We start from the raw sequence: 18,850 nt of genomic DNA, 5'->3' as shown, positions 1-18,850 counted from the left end.
ACGGGAAGGCGGCGGGCGGGAGGAAGGCGGGGCGGCTCTGGCAGGCCGGGAGCTGTAGTCCGGGAAGGTGGGGGGGGGGAGAGCGGCGCTGCCTCACGGAGAGCCGCCGGCAGGGCTGCACGTCGCCGCGGGACCCCGCCGCTTCGCCTGCCGGGAGCTGTAGTCCGCGGGACGGAAAGGGGCGGCGAGGCCCGACATGTCGCTCCCGGGGCGGGGCGGAGCAGGGAGGTCAGAGGGGCAGAGGTGGCGGCGGGTGACGGCGCGGGGGGGGCTGGTGCCCCGGCGGCCGTGCCGTGAGGCGGCGCCCCCGGGGAAGCGCGCTACTCCCGGCCCTGTCGCCGTCCCCTGGGGTTTTCTTTTCCCTTTGCTTTATTTTCGTGTCCCCCCGCTCCTCCCGCGGCTGGCGGGCTGCGGTGGCGCCGGCAGGCCCTGCCGGGCCCCCCTGCGGGAAGGCGGGAGGGCGGGCAGGCCTGTGAGCCAGCCCGTGTAGACGGCTCCCAGCGGGTGTTTTGAGGGATGAAGCTCGTAGGGAAGCTCTTTCCTTCCACCTCCCGGAGAGCGACCAAGCAGCCTCCAGGCCTGGCAAATGAGCAGGTCACGGTGCTTGCCCGAGAGTGAGCAAGGTGCTCGGTGCACTTGTGCCACCAAGTCTCGACAAGGAGTGCCAGCAGTCACTGTAGTTAGCGCCCTTTTGTCTTTTTTGTGATGGTAGCTACAGCCGGTGGGTGAACTGCGGCTATTTATTTAGCTGGAAGAGGCTACGGATCCAACACAGAGGCGCACGACTGCCAAAAACTGGCAGCTTTGCGGTCAGAAACTGGAGGTGTGGAAACGGGCAGTGGATGCAGAGTGAGACAGTCAAAGAAGCCCCACGGTGAGGAAGCAACCCCAGCCAGCAATGGCTCCAGTCAGCTTTTGGCTCATGGTACTGCCTGGAAAGGGCTACAAGAAGAGGACAAGTTATTTTTCATTGGCTGTATATGTGTATGAACATACATGATGTAGATAATATGCAAAAATATTTTTGCTGTAGCATAGCCCGAACACAAGCAGTTTCTCTTCTAAACTAACTAGAGTTTTTGGCTGGATGCTTGGCTCAAATGCTGATGGTTACCTCATTCGAGGCAGGTGATGTGGCTGTTTCACTTCAGTGGGCTTTACGTGCTGGGAACCATAGGAGGGCAGCTGTCAGGTGCCCTGATGTTTGGGCCCCTGCTTTGGTTGTATAGAAATAACTTTGAGAGGGAGCCATATTACATCTCTGGATATCCATGTAGACGGCAGTGACAGCGAGTTTACCTTTAATATATAAGGTGAAGTATCATCATTACACAAAACTGTGTCAGCAGGTCCAGTTGCCATGAAAATGAGGCATCACTGATGCTCCTAACACTAGGAGTGACTGAGCCCTGTCAGAATTCAAGTGCATTGTTGAAGTACTTTTGTTCTACTAGATTTTACTATGTATATGTGTAACTAGACATATATGTGATTTATCTATTTCTCTTCTGTGCAGTTTAGTGATGATGAATGACTGAATATTGGCGCAGTAACTATCTTCCCTATTGTTTCATACTATCATGATAATGTATTTTCGCTAGTTTGCAGAAACAATTACTCAAAAAGATTAACTAGATTGACATCTATAGGAATAAACTTTTGCTGAGCCAAATCTCTTCAGAGTGAAAAATTTCTGGATAGTGTATATATTTAATACATAGGATGTAGAAATTTTGAAATCTCACAGTGCTATTCATGGGGAGCCAAGGAACCAAATCAATGAGAGTTTGGCATCTTAGGGACCTTACTCTAAGTATTTAGACTGGCGATGTGATAGAGGGAATGATTAAAGGGTATGAGGAAGGGAAGACAAAATGTAATTATTCTTTTTGTGGTATTGAAAAAAGTACACTCGAAGGCTACTTCTAGTTAAAATATTACAAAATGTACAAAGTTGCGCTAATTATTACTTTCTGCATAAAGCGTAAACTTTCACCTCCCACTGTTTCCTACTTCTCTCGGAAAAAGTGTGGCACTGCTCCTCCTGGCACAGGAAACGTATGCAGTATTTCTGTACGTGGTCCAAGCTGTCTTCCCCTGTCACACCCAAGTCTTAAGGATTTGTTCATGTTCTTTCCCCTGCTTCCTATGAATTTCCATGTTTACTATATGTATACTTACAGCATTTAAATGTAGATTTAATTTCTGTTTTAAATGCCCTGCTTAAAACCATAACTTTGTTTTTGTTACATGTTAAAAATCAATTCTACCTGCTCCTTGAATACAAGTTTTACTGATATCCATGGGAGTAACATAGCATATACTGAAGAGAGAGAAACCTAGGTTGGATAGAGCACATAGGCAATAAGGATCCAGGATCACCATAATTAGTCACAGTTTTATAAAGACTGTACTCCTTCACCACTGTAGTAGATCCTTTACCCAGTGATTTTTGGAGTGGTGGACTAGAACTGTGTTCCACCAATAAAACATTTAAAATGTTGCATAGTCTAGAAACAATTTGACCCCTGTACCCTGAGATGCTGCCTAGCATGTTTGGAATGATTTCTCACCCTTGAAATGCAAAACAATCTGCAGACATAAAAAACACCTCTTTTAATTTTGCCCTTAATATTAAAAGCCATCTTCTGCACTCTTCTTGATTGGGTTGAGCATGAAACTCTGGAGTCTGCAGTGAGGAACTGAATAAGGTGAACTACGATCAGTACCTGGAATGCGGCATCTCAGTTTCACAACTGAAGGGTAAAAAAATAACAAGGATAGGTTTAGGGGTAGGTAATTCTAAAATTCGGTAGCAGAAAGAGTAGCTATGTGGAAGTAGCTGTTTTTACTGGATGCTTCTAATGCAATTCTAATTCTTCTTCCTTGATTAGGAAGGATACAGGAGACTAAACTTCATGATTTGTACAAGGAGAGTAAATGCAAAATTGTCTGTTTCTTTCACTAAACAAAATAGACAAACTTCTAAATCAGGAAAGCCTTTGTGATGTTTCCTGTAAATAAAAGGGCTTGTTACAGCAGTACCAGTGAGTTTGGATTTCACATTTCTCTTTCAAACAGATCACAGTTTCAATCTGAGACATCAGCATAGAAAAAAGGAAACTCAAGATTCTTTTTATGCTCTTTCTCTTTTCTTTGGTTTTCCTGCAAGCTGCAAAATGAGTACCATTTTTACCTACATAGGTATGTTTATAAATTATTTGAAATATTAACAGTAGTCAGTATTGAATTTACTAAATGTGTATTATTTGAAGGGGGATAAGCAGGCTGCATGGAATAAGTTGTACGTAATAGGAAGCAAACCCGCTGTTTCTGAAAGGGGAAGGAATTGCATTCAGTCTGGAAGTATTTCCTAAATCTGCTACCGCTAAAATATTACCCTTGCACATCATCTTGTGAAGCAAGGTGATGAACAGGCCTTAATTCCAGCTCAGCTGTTGACTGTTCAGTAGCGCATACGACATGAGTCAGGTAGATTTAATCTGCTTTGTGTTGAAGAAGTCAACGGTGTCTGCTTCAAACGTTTCTCTTGCAATTACAGGTGGAGTGGATTGTTTGTCCTTAGATAACAATTTTGGTCTTTTGAGCACTTTTCCTTAAACAGTGTATATAAACAGTGGAAAATGTAATATAGAAAGATTGGTTTTCCCTAGCTGATCCAAAGTGTTTTAGACAGCTTTGTGCACATATGTTGTGGTCTACCTCATAATCAGCTGTAAGACCACTTTCCTTCCATTTGCAGTCACTTCCTCTTTCCATTTGCTTTTGCTTGCCATCACGGTGGTAACTACAGCAATTACTGTCTCGCATGTAATGTTGGGGGGACTTGTACATTTTAAATTGTCTTTTAATGTAGTCTAAATGCTAGAAGTAGTTCAGGGAAAATACCAGTTGTAGACCATGGCTAGACCCTACTGCTTTATAGCACAGTCACATCTTTTTGCTGACCATATGGCTGCCCAAGATACTGGTATTTGCTCTTTTTGCTCTGTGAACCCTTAGTTTTTTCAGCAGAATTACAGCCTTCCATGAAATCCAGCTGCATCCAGGGCTGAATCAAAAGCAGCGTGGCCAGCAGGTCGAGGGAGGTGATTCTGCCCCTCTGCTCCACACTGGTGAGACCTCACCTGGAGTACTGTGTCCAGCTCTGGAGCCCCCAACGTAAGACGGACATAGACCTCTCGGAGTGAGTCCAGAGGATCTGGATCCATGAAGATGATCAGAGGGCTGGAGAACTTCTCTTATGAAGACAGGCTGAGAAAGTTAGGGTTGTTTAGCCTGGAGAAGGCTCTGGGGAGATTTTATTGCAGCCTTCCAGTACCTGAAGGGGGCCTACAGGAGAGATGGAGAGGGACGTTTTGTCAGGGAGTGTAGTGATAGGACGAGAGGTAATGGTTTTAAGCTGAAAGAGGGAAGTTTTAAACTAGATATAAGGAAAAAATTGTTTATGGTTAGAGAGGTGAAACACTAGAACAGGTTGCCCAGAGAGGTGGTAGATGCCCAGTCCCAGTAAACACTCCATGTCAGCTTGGACGGGCCTCTGAACAACCTGATTTAGTTGAAGACGTCCCTGCTCATTGCAGGGGGTTGTTGGACCAGATGACCTTTAAAGGTCCCTTCCAACCCAAACTATTCCACGAGTCTGTATCTTTACGTCTCCTGACCATAAGACTGCTTTTTATTTTAACATCCTAGACCCTTAAGAATTTGCGAAACGCAGTTAAAAGACGTGTTCGCTCCTTGTTACCAGCAACAGGCGTCCTTCCCGGGCGGCCGTGCCTGCGGGCACAGCCCGCACCTACCGCTGTCCCAGCCGAGTCGCGGCTGAGCCCGCCCTGGCAGCGCGGTGCTGGCAACGGCACCAGGAGAGCACGCCAGCAGCCGGGAGAGAAGCCGGTGCTACCCCACAGCGGGAGGCTTTCCCGGGCCTTCAGCCGCCCGCCCGGCAACCACCAGCAGCCACCAGCGACTGTGTTTGACCTCAAAATGGCGAACCCCGGACTGGGTCAAGGCACTGCACCGCCCGCCCCCAGCAAAGATGGCGGCAGTCCGGAGGCCTTTTTCCTCCCTCTCTTGCCCTTCTAGCCGCTGCCGCTCTATGGTTGGGCGCCTTGTTGTCTGGGTGCGGAGCGGGAGGGCGCTCTGGCAGGGCCGCCTCTATGGTGGCGTGGCGCGGTGCAGGTCGGGCCGCTGACGGAAGGGGCGGGTCACATGACCCCGCGCAGCGCGGCGGTGGCGGCGGCTCGGCGCGGTGTGTTCGCGGCCTAGTGGCGCCCCGGGGCCTCCCAGCCCGGGCCTCAGGCGGCCGAGCGGCGTCCTCCTGCGCCATCCCCGACCCTCGCGGCTTGGAGGGGCCGCGGCGGCGCTCTGGACGTGGCTCCTGCTCTGCAGCGAAGGGGTGAGAAGCGAGGGGATGAGAGAGGGAGGGAAGGCGACGGCGGCGGTTCAGCTGCCTACTGAGGGGAGGCGCGGCTGAGGCCGCTCTGCCGCGCCCCCGCACCCTGGGCCGTGGCGGGCGCCGGCGGCCTCTCGCCGGCCGCGGCCCGCGGGGAGGCGGCGTGGGCCTAGTGTCGAGGAGGGAGGGGGGAGCGGCCTCGGGGAGGCGCTCGCGGGAGAGCGGCGGCGGGGGCCTTTGGCTTCCTCTCCCGCTCGGGAGGCGTGGGAGTCCCTTCCGCCTCCCGCGGGCGGCTGGGCGGAAGGCGAGAGGAGGCCGTCGCACCTTCGGGACGAGGCCCTGCGCCTCTCGGGTGGGAGCGGGCGAGCCTGGGGCAGAGCGTTTGTTTGCCGGCGCCCGAAACCGCTCTCCGGCCTGGTCCGGGCCGCCCTGGCTGCGGGTGGGATTTTGCTTTTCCATGTCGAGAAAGCGGATCGTGCCAGGAGTCGTTTTTCGACGGTATCGCGGCAGGGAAGTTAATGTCCTTAGTGTGGACTGGGGTAGTCATCTTAAAACACGTGTTGTGAATAAAAGAATCAGAGTGATTCATCCGTTTTAGCAGCAGTTGTGATGTGTGTATCGGCATGTTTTTCTAATGATGTCGTTTTCCATGATAGAAAAAGACCTTTGTCTGCCTGAAGGAAAAGAGGGGGGTTTGTTTAAATACAGCGAGCATCCCGAGCACAACTAACTTTTTTTTGGTAGTAGGTCTTACATGGGCTTACAGGAAGTGAAATCTTAAGAGTTGTATAGTTCACAGTCTGTTCAGGTTAAAATACACGCGCACGGATTTTTAGTACTTTTTTGTGGGGCAGGAAAGCATTGCTTCAGGTACTGCATCAGCATTTATGGAAGGTGGTCCAGAACAAATTCTAAGAAGGAAGAACAAGACAGTTTTCTTACTTTCCCTGTAAAGGACTGGCATTGTACGTAGTGCTTCAGTTTTCTCCGTTTCTGTCTCTTGAGTGCCCATTCGTGTAAATGTTGTAATGGCACAGCCATGTTTTTTGTTTTGGGAAGAGTTCATTGCAAAGTTAGAGTAGAGAGTCACTGAGTAGGGCTGAGTAATTGACTGAGTAGGGCTTTACCTGGGCTCAGGGAGACAGAATTAGGAGCTAAATCAAAGGCCTTAAAGTTCTGGTGACATGCTTGATGGAGCCCTAGTTAAAGGGCTTTTGGACTGAGGCTTTTGTTTGGATGAGCATGTTGCTTTTTGGGAGGCAACCTATTCCATGGCAGCTAGTGAACACTTTCTAGATCACATCTGAAAAACAGGCTTGAGCAAATACTAGTTTTTCTTGTTCAGAAATAAATATACTTAGAAAATCTGTTTTCTCTCTCCCCGTGTCTGTTGTGTTTGATGCGTTGCTTATCTTGGGGATAATTTTGGAGAAAACTCTAGGGCTATATGAGAAAGTGGATGTTTTGACTGAGAGAATCATTTGTCTTAAAAGATTTTTCTTTTAGGGAGTTGGTGGGTTTTTTTTTTTGAGAAGCAATAATATAAACAGCATCTCCAACGGGTGACAAACTATGGGGTTAGTTATTTTTCTAGTGGAATGCCTTAAAATTCCATACATCATGTAGCGACTAATGTAAAAGCCTATGTGATAGTGCTGACTATAACAGGTTGATTTACTGCATATGTTTTCTGCAGTTGTTTCTGAAAATGCTTTTGTTGCTCAGCTTCACCCATCATATAACAAAAGATGTTTAAAATACCTTATCATAAATTTGAGGAAATCATTATTTGCTCTCTGTTGCTGCCTAGGTATTGCCATTACAATCAAATGCAAAAACATTGTACAATTCTTAATAGGAATTGCTCTAATTCTTAAAAAGCATTAGAAACATTTTTATGTGTGGAAGATTTTTTTTGTAGGGACATTTCAGTGAAACATAACAACATGGATATACAAAACACTAATTCTGTTTTTGCATTGACTTCAGGATTCTTACAGTTAATTTTAACTTTGTTTAGTGTAACAACAGCTCAACAGTAAGTATCGTAACTTTGTTTCAGGGGGAACTTAACTGTTTTGAAAATATTTAAAAGCCTGCAAAACATTTTAACCAAAAGTTATGATGTGTAATCACAGAGATACTAAGGAGATTAATCCTGTGACACTGGTAGAATTATGATACTACCCTGAATAGATGATATAATTGTCAGTTTAAAATACATTAGTTACCAGGGATTTTTAATAAACTTACATTCTGTTTATGACATATCTCTTCACCCCTTTATTAAAAAAAATTATTTTAAAAAAATTTAAAGACTACTACAGGTTTTTAAAAAATCCATTAACCGTGCAGCCAGACCAGTACAGTCTTCTCATAGTCAGTCCCCTCTTATCTCCAACTCACAGAAGTCCCAATAATAAAGAAGCATAGGGCAGCAATGTCTGAATGGTGGTGACCCTTGTTTCATAGTAATTCTGGGTTCTGCATGGTCTCAAACGCCCGAGTCCAGCATGCCACCAGGCAGCCCTGTGCACGTGTTTAGTTGTGTGCCAGAGCTGGTGTGTTTCTAACAGACAGAGCTCTGGCCCAGCAGGGATAGCACCAAGTCAGAATTAACAAGTCTCTGTGGATTTTACCAAACCTTAGAGCCATGTGGGTCTTCCTGTACTCTTGGACGCTGAGTTTCAGAAGCTTGATGCGGCTGACTCTGCATGGCATTTGGTTCCACCAGGACTTACTAACTCAGAAGAGCAGTGTATGAATGCAACTGAACTCCTTCTAGGCCAAAGTTGAACCTGGAATATTATGTCTGTGTTTGTGTACCACTTGCTTTAGTTAATAGCTCAAGGTGGATTTGAGCTGGGTCTACTTAGAGTAAGCTTATATGTTTTGCCATCCATGACATCATTAATCTGCAGCTTACGAAAATTGCCCAAGGCTAGTAAAGTGTGCACCTATGTTACTGTGTTAGCTTGGATCAGGGATGTGCTTTTGAAGGAAGTCTTGTGGTCATCCTCGCTTGGGAAGCCTTTTTTTCACATTGGTTTTCACTATTCCGGTGAATGAAATTAATTCCTTTTGGAGGAAAATATATTGAAGAATGCACTCTTACTGGCAAATGGGCATTTATTCCAGTGGGATGGACCTCCCCAAAATGTGTAGTGTGGACATTAGGGTCTCAGCTCCATCTGTTTTAACGGACCTGCTCCTGTTGTATTGCCCTGCTTGCTGGCATGGATATAGTCTAAATTGACTACATTTTGAGTCAGAGACCTGACACAAATCCATCACTGGATGGTTTGAAGATGTCATTATTTCAGTATTTTGAATAGTGTCGGGCCAGATGCTCGCTGCTTTTATTACCCATGTGTCTTTCTGACCGCTTTAACATTCACACAGATCAGTATCTTGCTTAAAAAGCTGCTGGTTAAAATGCAGCTATCAAGAACGTTGCTTGCCTCCAGTTTCACTTGTGTTAATACTTTCATAAGTCATCTGAGGTTTTAAAAATATTTCAGGCTGTTTAATTCCTTATTTACACATTTGAATATATTGGCAAAATTTGAACATCGCCATATACAATACTGAGACCACAGTAAATATATCAGACACTGATCACTGAACTGTACTGGCAGGGTAGTAGGACAGCCTGCAGAGAAGGCCAAAATATTGTTCCTCAGATTTCTGGAGACCTTCAAAACCTGCCTGGATATGTTCCTGTGCAACCTGCTCTAGGTGGACCTGCTTTGGCAGGGGGTTGGACTAGATGATCTCCAGAGGTCCTTTCCAACCCCGTATCATTCTGTGATTTCTACAAGAGTGTTCTACCTAGACCCAGCTTAGCATCTCTTAACTTTCCATACCTAACCCTTGTTTTGTAGTTGCTCGTAAATTTAATATTGTAGGCCCATCTGACTGTTGGAAGAGTATGTTTCTTGTGTGTTCTCTAGCTGCTGACAGACAAAATGTGCTACGCAGTTCCCGTCGTAGCATCTTGGCTGCTGCAAGCTACTGGATACATCTTCTCTCATCCAGGTCTCTCACCTCTCCAGTGAGCAGTTTCAATCTTGGTTTTTGTTGATCCTCACAGTTTTCATAGCAGAAACAGAACTAAACTGTTCTCTCTGCCAGTTTCACATTGGTAGTTAAAAATAGTAGTGAGACCAAGGCTTTCTTAATTCTAGTGTTGATCTTCATTGTCAAAGACAGCAGAGGTGCTGGGGTTGGTCTGTTCAAGAATGAAGTTGGTAACAGGGCACCTTTCTAGCTGCTGTGAAAATAACTGTGCAACTATGGAAAAAATAAGAACAGAGTGCTTCAAGTAAAATGGATTGTTGAAGCCCCACAGATAACAATGTGTTTCATATCCATCTGACTAGAAGATTGAAAGACTAAATTTTGATCCTTTCATACTAACTGCCTTGTTCTTTTATGCAGTAACAAATTACTTCACTGACTGCCAAACCTTTGCTTTTTAGTTTAAATTTTAAAAAACCTGACAACAACAACTTTGCCTGTGTGCATATGTAACATCCGTGGAGTAGGGTATGTTTCAGCATCCAATAACTGTATCAGCTCTTAGTCCTTAGGCTTTTGTTTCAGCTTCTCCAAAATGGTGTCTCAGATAAAGTGCTTATTAGCACGAGAGAAGGGACTGCACCTACAGGCAGCCTGGAAAATTACTTGCTCAGTTCTTCTTTTGTTTAACAGACCATTCTTCAATGTCTTGCGGACCTCAGATTGTGTAATGCTATTGCAGCCTGTTTAGAACCATCTTAGACACAATAGCTTATTGCTCTACCATCCTGCCCCAAAACAGCTTTGAATTTTGTCCAGTTGCCTATCAGCTTGCAATATACATAAATATTGAGAGCCTTAAAGATCTTAATTTTCTGCCTTTCCTGTGACCCTTGGGGTTTTGGTGAAAAAGTTTCAAATAGTGATATCAAGGTGGTTAAGGGGGTTCTGTTCCCTTCCATACCACCCAAGTTTCAGATTCTAGAGGAATGTTAGCTGATGTGCACATAGTCTGAAAAGATAATAAACAATATTCTTCCAAATAAAATATTTTATCAGTACACCTTTGCTTTTTTTTTGCCCATTCAGTTTTAAAAATTCAAGAGTGGCAGAAAGGAAGTGTGTTTTTAGGGATAGGGATTCTAAGGGGGGTTATGTTTATTATATTGCATAAAGTAGTATTTATTGAACTGTTGGAGGAACGCTTGCATTTACGGTCTTGTTTCTTCTACCAAGAGTGTTTATCTTTTTCCCTGGTGAGATGCTGATGAATGGGGGCCAATTAATGAATGCCATCATCACAAACCTCTTGTAATTGATGTAATTGTAAATATGTCTTTGGGTGAATTACACTATAGGGTCATATATATGTTCTTATACCAGAATAAATAAGTTCTGATGTTCAAAGGTATCACCAAATACATTTGGGTTTCCCGTTCATACTCTCTAGCCCATTATATACATTTATCTCTCATAGTTGTTTCCAGACTGTGGGAATAAAGTTTTGCTGCATGATTCTCTTACTATAATTTTTTTAGCTCTTTCAAACGTATCTACTATTATGGTAGAGTACTGATATTAGCTCTTACTTCTAGTATTTATGCAAGATTGTCTTTAAGTACTTGCTGTTGTGCATGTATAGAAGGCACATCTGTTTCCAGGGAAGCTTGTTTCCTGTGTATTCAGTGCTAAGAAGGTGGGGAAAGCATCTTATAATGTACAGGTCTGTTGTACATATCAGAATTTTGCTTATCATAACTCTTTTCTCAAGGCTGCCTTCTTTGGTTTTGGCTCATGGTTGCATGTTTGCAAAACAGCTGAGGTGAAGGTACTGTGCTGTAGGTTGTAAAGCAATCTGTACGGTCCATTGAGAAACACATTGCGCAGACAGCAAACTGGAGTCTTGTCACTTGTCATACGGTGTCTTTGTGATTCATATCCACACAGTCCAGTGTCTTTGAAGTTCCTCCAGTGCTTCCTCGCGGTAGTGTGAATGTACCTATAGGCTCAGCACCTAATACTGGTGACCAGTTTTGGTTTTTTTCAGAACTGAGGGCCAACCTTTTTTGAAGACTTGACCATGTAAGGTTGCTGAGGTAATATCTGAAGCAAGAATACATGCCTCATTAGTTGTGTTAAGAGCAATCTAGAGGAGTTTTTTTTGAGGGTGGTGTTTGTTACAGGGTCAGTAATATGCACGTAACAATTAACATCTAAATAGCAAATAATGTTAAAACAACATTTCCTCTTCATGGTAGCATAATGACTCTCAGCTCATGGGCTATCCTCCAAGTTGAGCTCTTGAAGATGTGTGAGCTGGGAAGTTAAAAATAGATGAAGAACCCTCTTCCAAGCTTTTAACTGTCTAAGTGCTGAATTTGGGGATCTCCCCAATGTTGTCTTAAATACAATTTCTGTCAGCGCTGAACATGGGGATGTCCCAGTTCTTTCTCTCCTCTTGTTCCACAGTTGTATTTTGTGTGATCATGTGTGCGATCAGTTTTTGTACAAGAGAACTACTTGCCTTATTGAAAAGTATATTACAAGATTACTTTTGTTTTCAGATAAAGCAAAAGATAGCTTTATTTTAAAGAAACTGTACAAGCTATTATAAGCTGTTTATTCACACTCCTTGTAAACCATTGGTATGAGGAGTCAGATATAGTTTTGTTTTTCACTTCGTTCTCAAGGACTTTCCTGGAAGTGCTGCTTTTCATTGTGAAAGAAGACTTTTACTACATTTGTAACTTAATGAATAGCAGGGAAAAAAGAGTTTAAAAAAAAGTTTTAGTTTGTAGTTGAATGTCCATATGAAGATTTAAAATCATTATGGACACATCATTTGCACTGCTTTTGTAATTCATATTCATGAACTGACTGGTATAAGTTTTCTTTTCTATCTTTTTGACAGATTGTGACTGGAAGAATGTCTTTTCCACCTCATTTGAATCGCCCTCCTATGGGAATCCCAACGCTTCCCCCCGGGATCCCACCTCCACAGTTTCCTGGCTTTCCTCCACCTGTACCTCCTGGTAAGTTATGTTAGTATACAGAAGTGTTGTAGAAATCAATTACCTTTTATTATTCTTAACTGTATTATTACAAAAGTTACTGGCTCTTAACCCATTTCAATAATTCTGATTTGTGTACATTGCAACTGAGTTTCTAGATCATGTCATATGAGCAAGCTTCTTTTGGTTTACCAAAAGCTGATTACTTCTGAACAGAGATCAAACCATTAGAGACAATACTGGACTTTGTCTTAGACCTTTTTTTCAGGACTGAAGCTAGGTGGTGATTTTTGTTAATGTGAGGTATTCTAAGAGCCACTGTTTTGACAGTTGACTGTGATTTTCAATGCCTCTTAAATAAGCCATTGTGGTATGAAAATATAGGAGTAACTTTCAGAGAAGGTCCAACTTATTGCATTGTTTTTCTCTGATTTTTTATAAGTCCTGCTTTATTTTATTGTGCTTCTTACATACTTCCCTCCACACATCTCGCAAACTTACTATTATGTTCCCCATTCCTCTAATCTTCCCAAAATTAATCCAACCCTCATCTGTAAAAGCAACCTCTGTTTTTTGTCTTGACACTTTTAATTCTTTCGTCTGGAATGACCTTCTTTCTGTACATTGCCAGTATAGATAACAATAACTGGAGGCAGGAGACCACAGAGCTAGTGGGAGAGTGGAATACTTCAGAGAATTACCCCTTGAAAATTCATCACAACGGCTGTAGAAAATAACTCCTGTCTGTATGGTCTGAGGCTGCGTTGAGCACAAGTGTTTTGTAGACAATAAAAGCATTCAAAAATCGGATGGCTGAACTCAGGACTAGTTTGCACGCATCCATTCATCAGGCTAATCCTTTACTTGCATTAATTTTTCTAACCTTTTTTTCCCTGAGATGCATGAGATATTACCTCATCAAAGCAGAGCTCTTGGCCAGGTAGCACTCTACCATCAAAATTTCAGGTTAAATTTTAAAACCGTACCTCTTATCTTTACTAGCTCCAGTTTATGTATACTAGTGTGAAGAACACCAGATACTTTTAAAAGTAACTTTCTGAATAATATTTTTTAATGCTTGATATAAGTTTCTGCTCTGAACACTTGCTTCTTAATATGTGTGACAAAGATCTTTTTGTTCTCTTACTGTGTTTGACTTTTTATATAAATAGCGTTTCAGTATTAGTAATCCAAACAGTATGTAGAGTGGAGGAGCCTGGTATTAAGCAAGAATTAAATTTTTCCCTACACACTAGAAACATGAATTCCTTACCTGTGTAGGTAACGTATTTTGACATGTAGAGGGTATAGATCTCATTTCTTAGCACAAACATATCAGTAGAGTTGAAAATGCTGAAAATGGCATAGTGACTTTATGAAAGTCTACTCTGAAGTTATTCCGTACCTAAGATCACAATTTTAGTGGCTTATAATATTATCTTTAGCTAGCTATTTGCCCAAAATTTCATGTTCTAGTTATCTTACTTGGCTTATAATTTTTTTTAAAGTTCTAGCTAGAGCAGTTTGCTTGTGTCAGAATAAAGTTAGGAAAAGTGTTTTGCTTTGCTTAAAAATAAAGCTGTTAAAAGAAGTTCTAGCGTTTCCATCTCTAAGGGTGGAAGATTTGATAGGGAAGTGATTCTGATAATTACTGTTCATTTATAAGAGATGCTGTAATGGGTAAGACCTGCAGTCCGTATAGCCTGATGCGTTGTCTGGGCAGTGGGATTACAAGTGTTTAGGGTGGGCATGTACACCTTTCTCCTTCCTGAGTCTGTTCCCTCATACAACTGTAGTGTTAGGGATGTTACAGAGAATGATGTTTCATTTTTCCTTTATCTTTTTCTGGGTCTGTCATTGATGAACATTTTGATATTTTTTTGGACCTGCTGATACTGTCCATCTCCACTCACTCCTCTTGCACCAAATTTAAGAAGTTCATTAACCAGTGTGTAAAGTGCTACTTTCTTATGTCTGTCTTTAAACTCATTGACTACTTTGTGTCCCCCTCCTGCCCCAGTTCTGATGTGAGAGTTGAGTGAGTTGCCTCTTGTAGTTTTGCACTCCCCAGTCATGTTCCATGCCTTGCAAACCTCCAGACTTCAGGAGTCTCAGAGTGTAGTCTTTCCTAGTAAAGCAGCTGCTTCAACGTGTAAGTCATGTAGTTGCACTTCTCTAGGGCTGCGTGTCATACTTGTGTTGCAGAGACCAGGTTTGCAGGCAGTAATCAAGGTATAGGTGCACCAGGTTTTTGTATAGGAGCAAAATGATGCCTATATTTGCTGGGGATGCCCAACATTTTAGTGGATTTTTTTTTTTTTGGCTTCTGCTGAGCATTGGGCTGATAGTTTCAGAGACCTGTCAGTGATAACACAAGTATCTCTACCGAGTGATACCTTTAGAATCCCAAGCTCAGCGTCATGATAATTGTAGTTAGAGGACTGCACAACCAGAGTCTTGTCTTGGAGTAGTTCCTTCAGTCTATGAGATGCCATGGTGCATTAAAACTGAGAGCAATCCACCTTTTGATTCTCTGAATGGTTTGGAGGGATAGGAGGCAGTATGACTTTATTATGAAGGTACTGAGGAAGAGCACTGAGTGACAGAAGGTAAATGATTAAGGGATTGGAGCATCTCCCTTATGAAGAAAGGCTAAGAGAGCTGGGACTCTTTAGTCTGGAGAAGAGAAGGCTGAGGGGAGACCTTATTAATGCCTATAAGTATCTCAAGGGTGGGTTGAAGGAGGAGGGAGCCAGACTCTTTTCAGTGGTTCCCAGTGACAGGACGAGGGGCAATGGGCACAAGTTGGAACATAGGAGGTTCCACTCAAATATGAGAAAGAATTTCTTCACAGTGAGGGTGCCAGAGCCCTGGAACAGGCTGCCCAGGGAGGTTGTGGAGTCCCCTTCTTTGGAGATTTTCAAGACCCGCCTGGATGCAGTCCTGAGTAGCATTCTCTAAGCAATCCTGCTTCAGCAGGGGAGTTGGACTAGATGATCTATACGGTCCCTTCCAACTCTAAAAAAATTCAGTGAAATTCAGTGAATCAAAGCAAAACCAGAGTGGATGAGGAGAAAGCTGGAGAGGGTGTCTGAGAAGGAGTGCTGTTTCAGGAACAAGTGCTGGAGAAAGCAGGGGAATAAGTCCAGGAACAGTAGGTTGCCGAAGTTTGGTTAGGATTTTATGAATATAGCAGTAAGAGAGATGGAGAAGGGAAGGATCAAAAGGGAAGGATTGATTGAGAGTGAAAGACAAGAATGAAAAAAGAGATCTAGGATCCCTAGAGGGTGTTTCTCTGAAGAAAATGAGGTTAACTTCATTGTTCTTTACTCTCAAGGTCTTTACTTACCAGCAAATAGTTTTGAAATCCGTTCACTTAATATCTTTAATCTCCTCTAGCAGCTGGCATGGAAAGATAAACAGCCTTTATTACGATCAGATATTGGCTCATATACTTAAAGCTACCAGTGAATTTGGTAGTGGGAAGGAGGGTATTGCATGGTTTCACCTGATTAAATATTGTTTTAAATTAAGTTTTAGAGACTGCCAAGTCAAGTATTCAGCAGGTAGGGAGCTTCTGGATTGAGGTTTTCTATGCCATCTTTATTAAGCTGTTCCATAACTAGTACCGTGAAGCCTGATATCATTCTCAGTGGGACCTCATCCCGAAGCTGAATGCAGAATCGATCGTGCTGTGAAATTGAGCAAGTCAGACTTTGGTTGCTTTTGGTCTTTATTTATGGAATTCCCTGCTTCATTCATCACATGGCTATCTTCTAGAACAATACTGTGTTTTGAACGTGCTTTGAAAATAGATGGTAATATGATAAAAGCAACCAGGATGCACATGGTATGTTACCGTACTCAGGCTGTGCTTGAATGTTTAAGGAACTCCTGGTAATCAGTTCTGTGAAATTCTTATTTGACCAAAATTGCTGTCTGGTTTGGCAATCATGTCTGCAATCAGTTTGTTTGTATTCATCAGTAATCTCAACAGGGCAGATGAATATTCATGTCTTGTCTTTCTCAGGGACTCCTATGATTCCTGTACCAATGGGCATTATGGCTCCTGCTCCGACTGTAAGTATTAGAGTGGGGATGAGAGGGTAGCAAAATAAAATGGAGAGTAATACCTAATAGATGTCAACAGTATTTTTGTTTTGCTCTATTCCATCAGAATTCATACTATGAAAGGAAATGCTTCACTTTAAATGAAACTATTATGCAAATACTATGCTAATTTTTGACTTAGACAAAGTTTGAAGTAATGTCTGGGGCTGCTAGCTGCAAAGGTGAAGCAATTACTGTTCTTGCAAGAAGATGTACTTCTGTCAAATACAATGATTTTGGCTTTGCCTTCTGGTCGTGCATGGTCTTCCTATACAGTACAGTTAGATCAGTTAGATTCCAGGTCTTTTGCTTTTGAGTTTGTTGAGTGCTCTGGGGGCATTGCCTCTTCCATGTTTGTAAGGCCATCATGCAGCACTGCTGAGTTGGCCAGAAGATGTGCGTTGACAAGGTTACAAACAAGCTCTCTTTCCCCATGTTGCAGGGGAAGGAATAGTTGCATGTAATATTAATCTATGGAAGAGCATATGAGAAGAAGGGTCTCGTTGTTTGTCTTACTAATTTCTAGTTGGAAGGGAGGTTTATGATTTATGGGGTGGAAAAAGGCGCTCTTTAAAATATGAGGGTTACTACTTGGCTTCAAGGTGAATTACCATTTCTATGATTTTGCATAAGTGAAATCTCCCTAAAATACCGTTATTATCTGTTAGTGGAGGATATGCTCATAGTAACTGATGTATTTAAGACAAAGATACTGGAACAAATGGATATTCCATTTCCAGATTTATTTTTATTAAGTGACACTCCTAGAAGGGTGTTTGAGAAGAGGGACTCAGTGCATATGTACCATTAAGTCTTAGGTGGAAGGGGAGAGGTGTAGCAAAATGGAACAGGTGATCATGCCTGTCTCTCTATGGTTTATTTTACAAATGTTTGCTCCTTAGCCCAAAGAGGCTTTGAGTTGTGTATTGATTAAATACAACAGTAGTGTTTATTCACTCTGTGAAAGCTTTAAGACCTGTCATGTGTCCATTGAAGCCTTTTGAGTCAGTTACTTTTTTATTTGTAGCTTGCTTTTTTGCACTGCTAAGTAAAGTACTTCAACTTCCAGTGACTCAAATGTTGAAAATTAATTATTTGTAGAAGAAATAATACCTAATGTTACTGTATGGTCACCTTGAGACCTTCCAGTAGCCATGTTCAGGTACACCTTTTTTTTTTCTGTCTTTGCCAGAAAATGGCAGTCTTTTTTGTGTTGTATAAAACTTTAAAGCCTGAACCACTTAATAGTGTCTCACTCCATAAGCCCAACTAAGGTTCATATGAAAATTTAATTTTAAAATACATGTGTATCCCCAACTCTTTCATCTTGTGGATTTAAATAAAAAAACCCACAAGCCAACATTTTATTTTACACCCTCTTCTCCTCTTTCTAGGTATTAGTTCCTACCACAGTGTCTATGGTTGGAAAACATTTGGGAGCCAGAAAAGATCATCCTGGCTTAAAGAATAAAGAAAATGATGAAAACAGCGGTCCCACTACCACTGTTTTTGTAGGCAACATTTCTGAGAAGGCCTCGGACATGCTCATACGGCAGCTTCTAGCAGTAAGTACAGTGCACGGCTTGTTAAATTTTATCCCTCGCTGCTGAATGAAGTAATGACCCACGAGCAGTGGATTGAAACTAAGAACAGAGTTTAGTCCCACTCACTGGAACAGCAGACCATTACACTTGAGTTTAAAGTCGGTGAGTGAAGAGTGTAGCTTTTTTTAAGCTGTAGATGTCAGTGAACACAGACATATTTTATTTTCAGTAGTCTTTACCCTTTCTACATCATCTATTCTAAAAGATGACACTTTTGGTCATCTATTGCCAAAAGTGGTTAAGTTTTTGTAATGTTTTGAACATAAAAAATAATATTTAATTAATAATACTTATCTTTAATGCAGAAATGTGGCTTGGTTTTGAGTTGGAAGAGAGTACAAGGGGCATCTGGAAAACTTCAAGGTAATTGTTTATACTTTTAAAATCTCTAGTCAGACTCTTGTTTTTATTACCTGGCAGCTTGTCAAATGTCTGACACGTTGTTTTTCTATTAAAATGTATTGCTAATACATGTTAAGGTATTATATACAATAATTAATTGCTAAATACTTCCTTTTAAAGGGCTAGTATTTTCTATCCTTGGAATCAAGAAAGAATGAGAAGAATAACATTGAGAATGTTTAAATGGGAAAATATCTTGGGGGCCTAATTTTGCTCACCTTTCTGTTCTGAGACTGAATCAGGAGTTTATAGACTATAACTGAGGCAGGTTTACCTCCAAAGGGGCA

The 18,850-nt window shown here is 42.4% G+C and overlaps 1 protein-coding gene across 1 annotated transcript in view; it reads left to right on the top strand.

Annotated features, from left to right (window-relative positions):
• Positions 1-12,362: 12,362 nt before the first annotated feature.
• The window catches only part of RBM25 (RNA binding motif protein 25), a 29,375-nt gene continuing 22,887 nt past the window's right edge, over positions 12,363-18,850 (top strand). The window contains exons 1-4 of the mRNA XM_074150054.1: positions 12,363-12,468; positions 16,478-16,527; positions 17,952-18,122; positions 18,467-18,524. Coding sequence (XP_074006155.1) covers positions 12,363-12,468; positions 16,478-16,527; positions 17,952-18,122; positions 18,467-18,524 — 385 coding nt within the window. The remainder of the gene's footprint in view (positions 12,469-16,477; positions 16,528-17,951; positions 18,123-18,466; positions 18,525-18,850) is intronic.

Source organism: Numenius arquata, chromosome 6, assembly GCF_964106895.1.
Source record: "Numenius arquata chromosome 6, bNumArq3.hap1.1, whole genome shotgun sequence".
Classification (NCBI taxonomy): Eukaryota; Metazoa; Chordata; class Aves; order Charadriiformes; family Scolopacidae; genus Numenius; species Numenius arquata.
The sequence above is the reverse complement of the archived record's forward strand: the minus strand, read 5'-3'. Positions and strand labels throughout refer to the sequence as shown.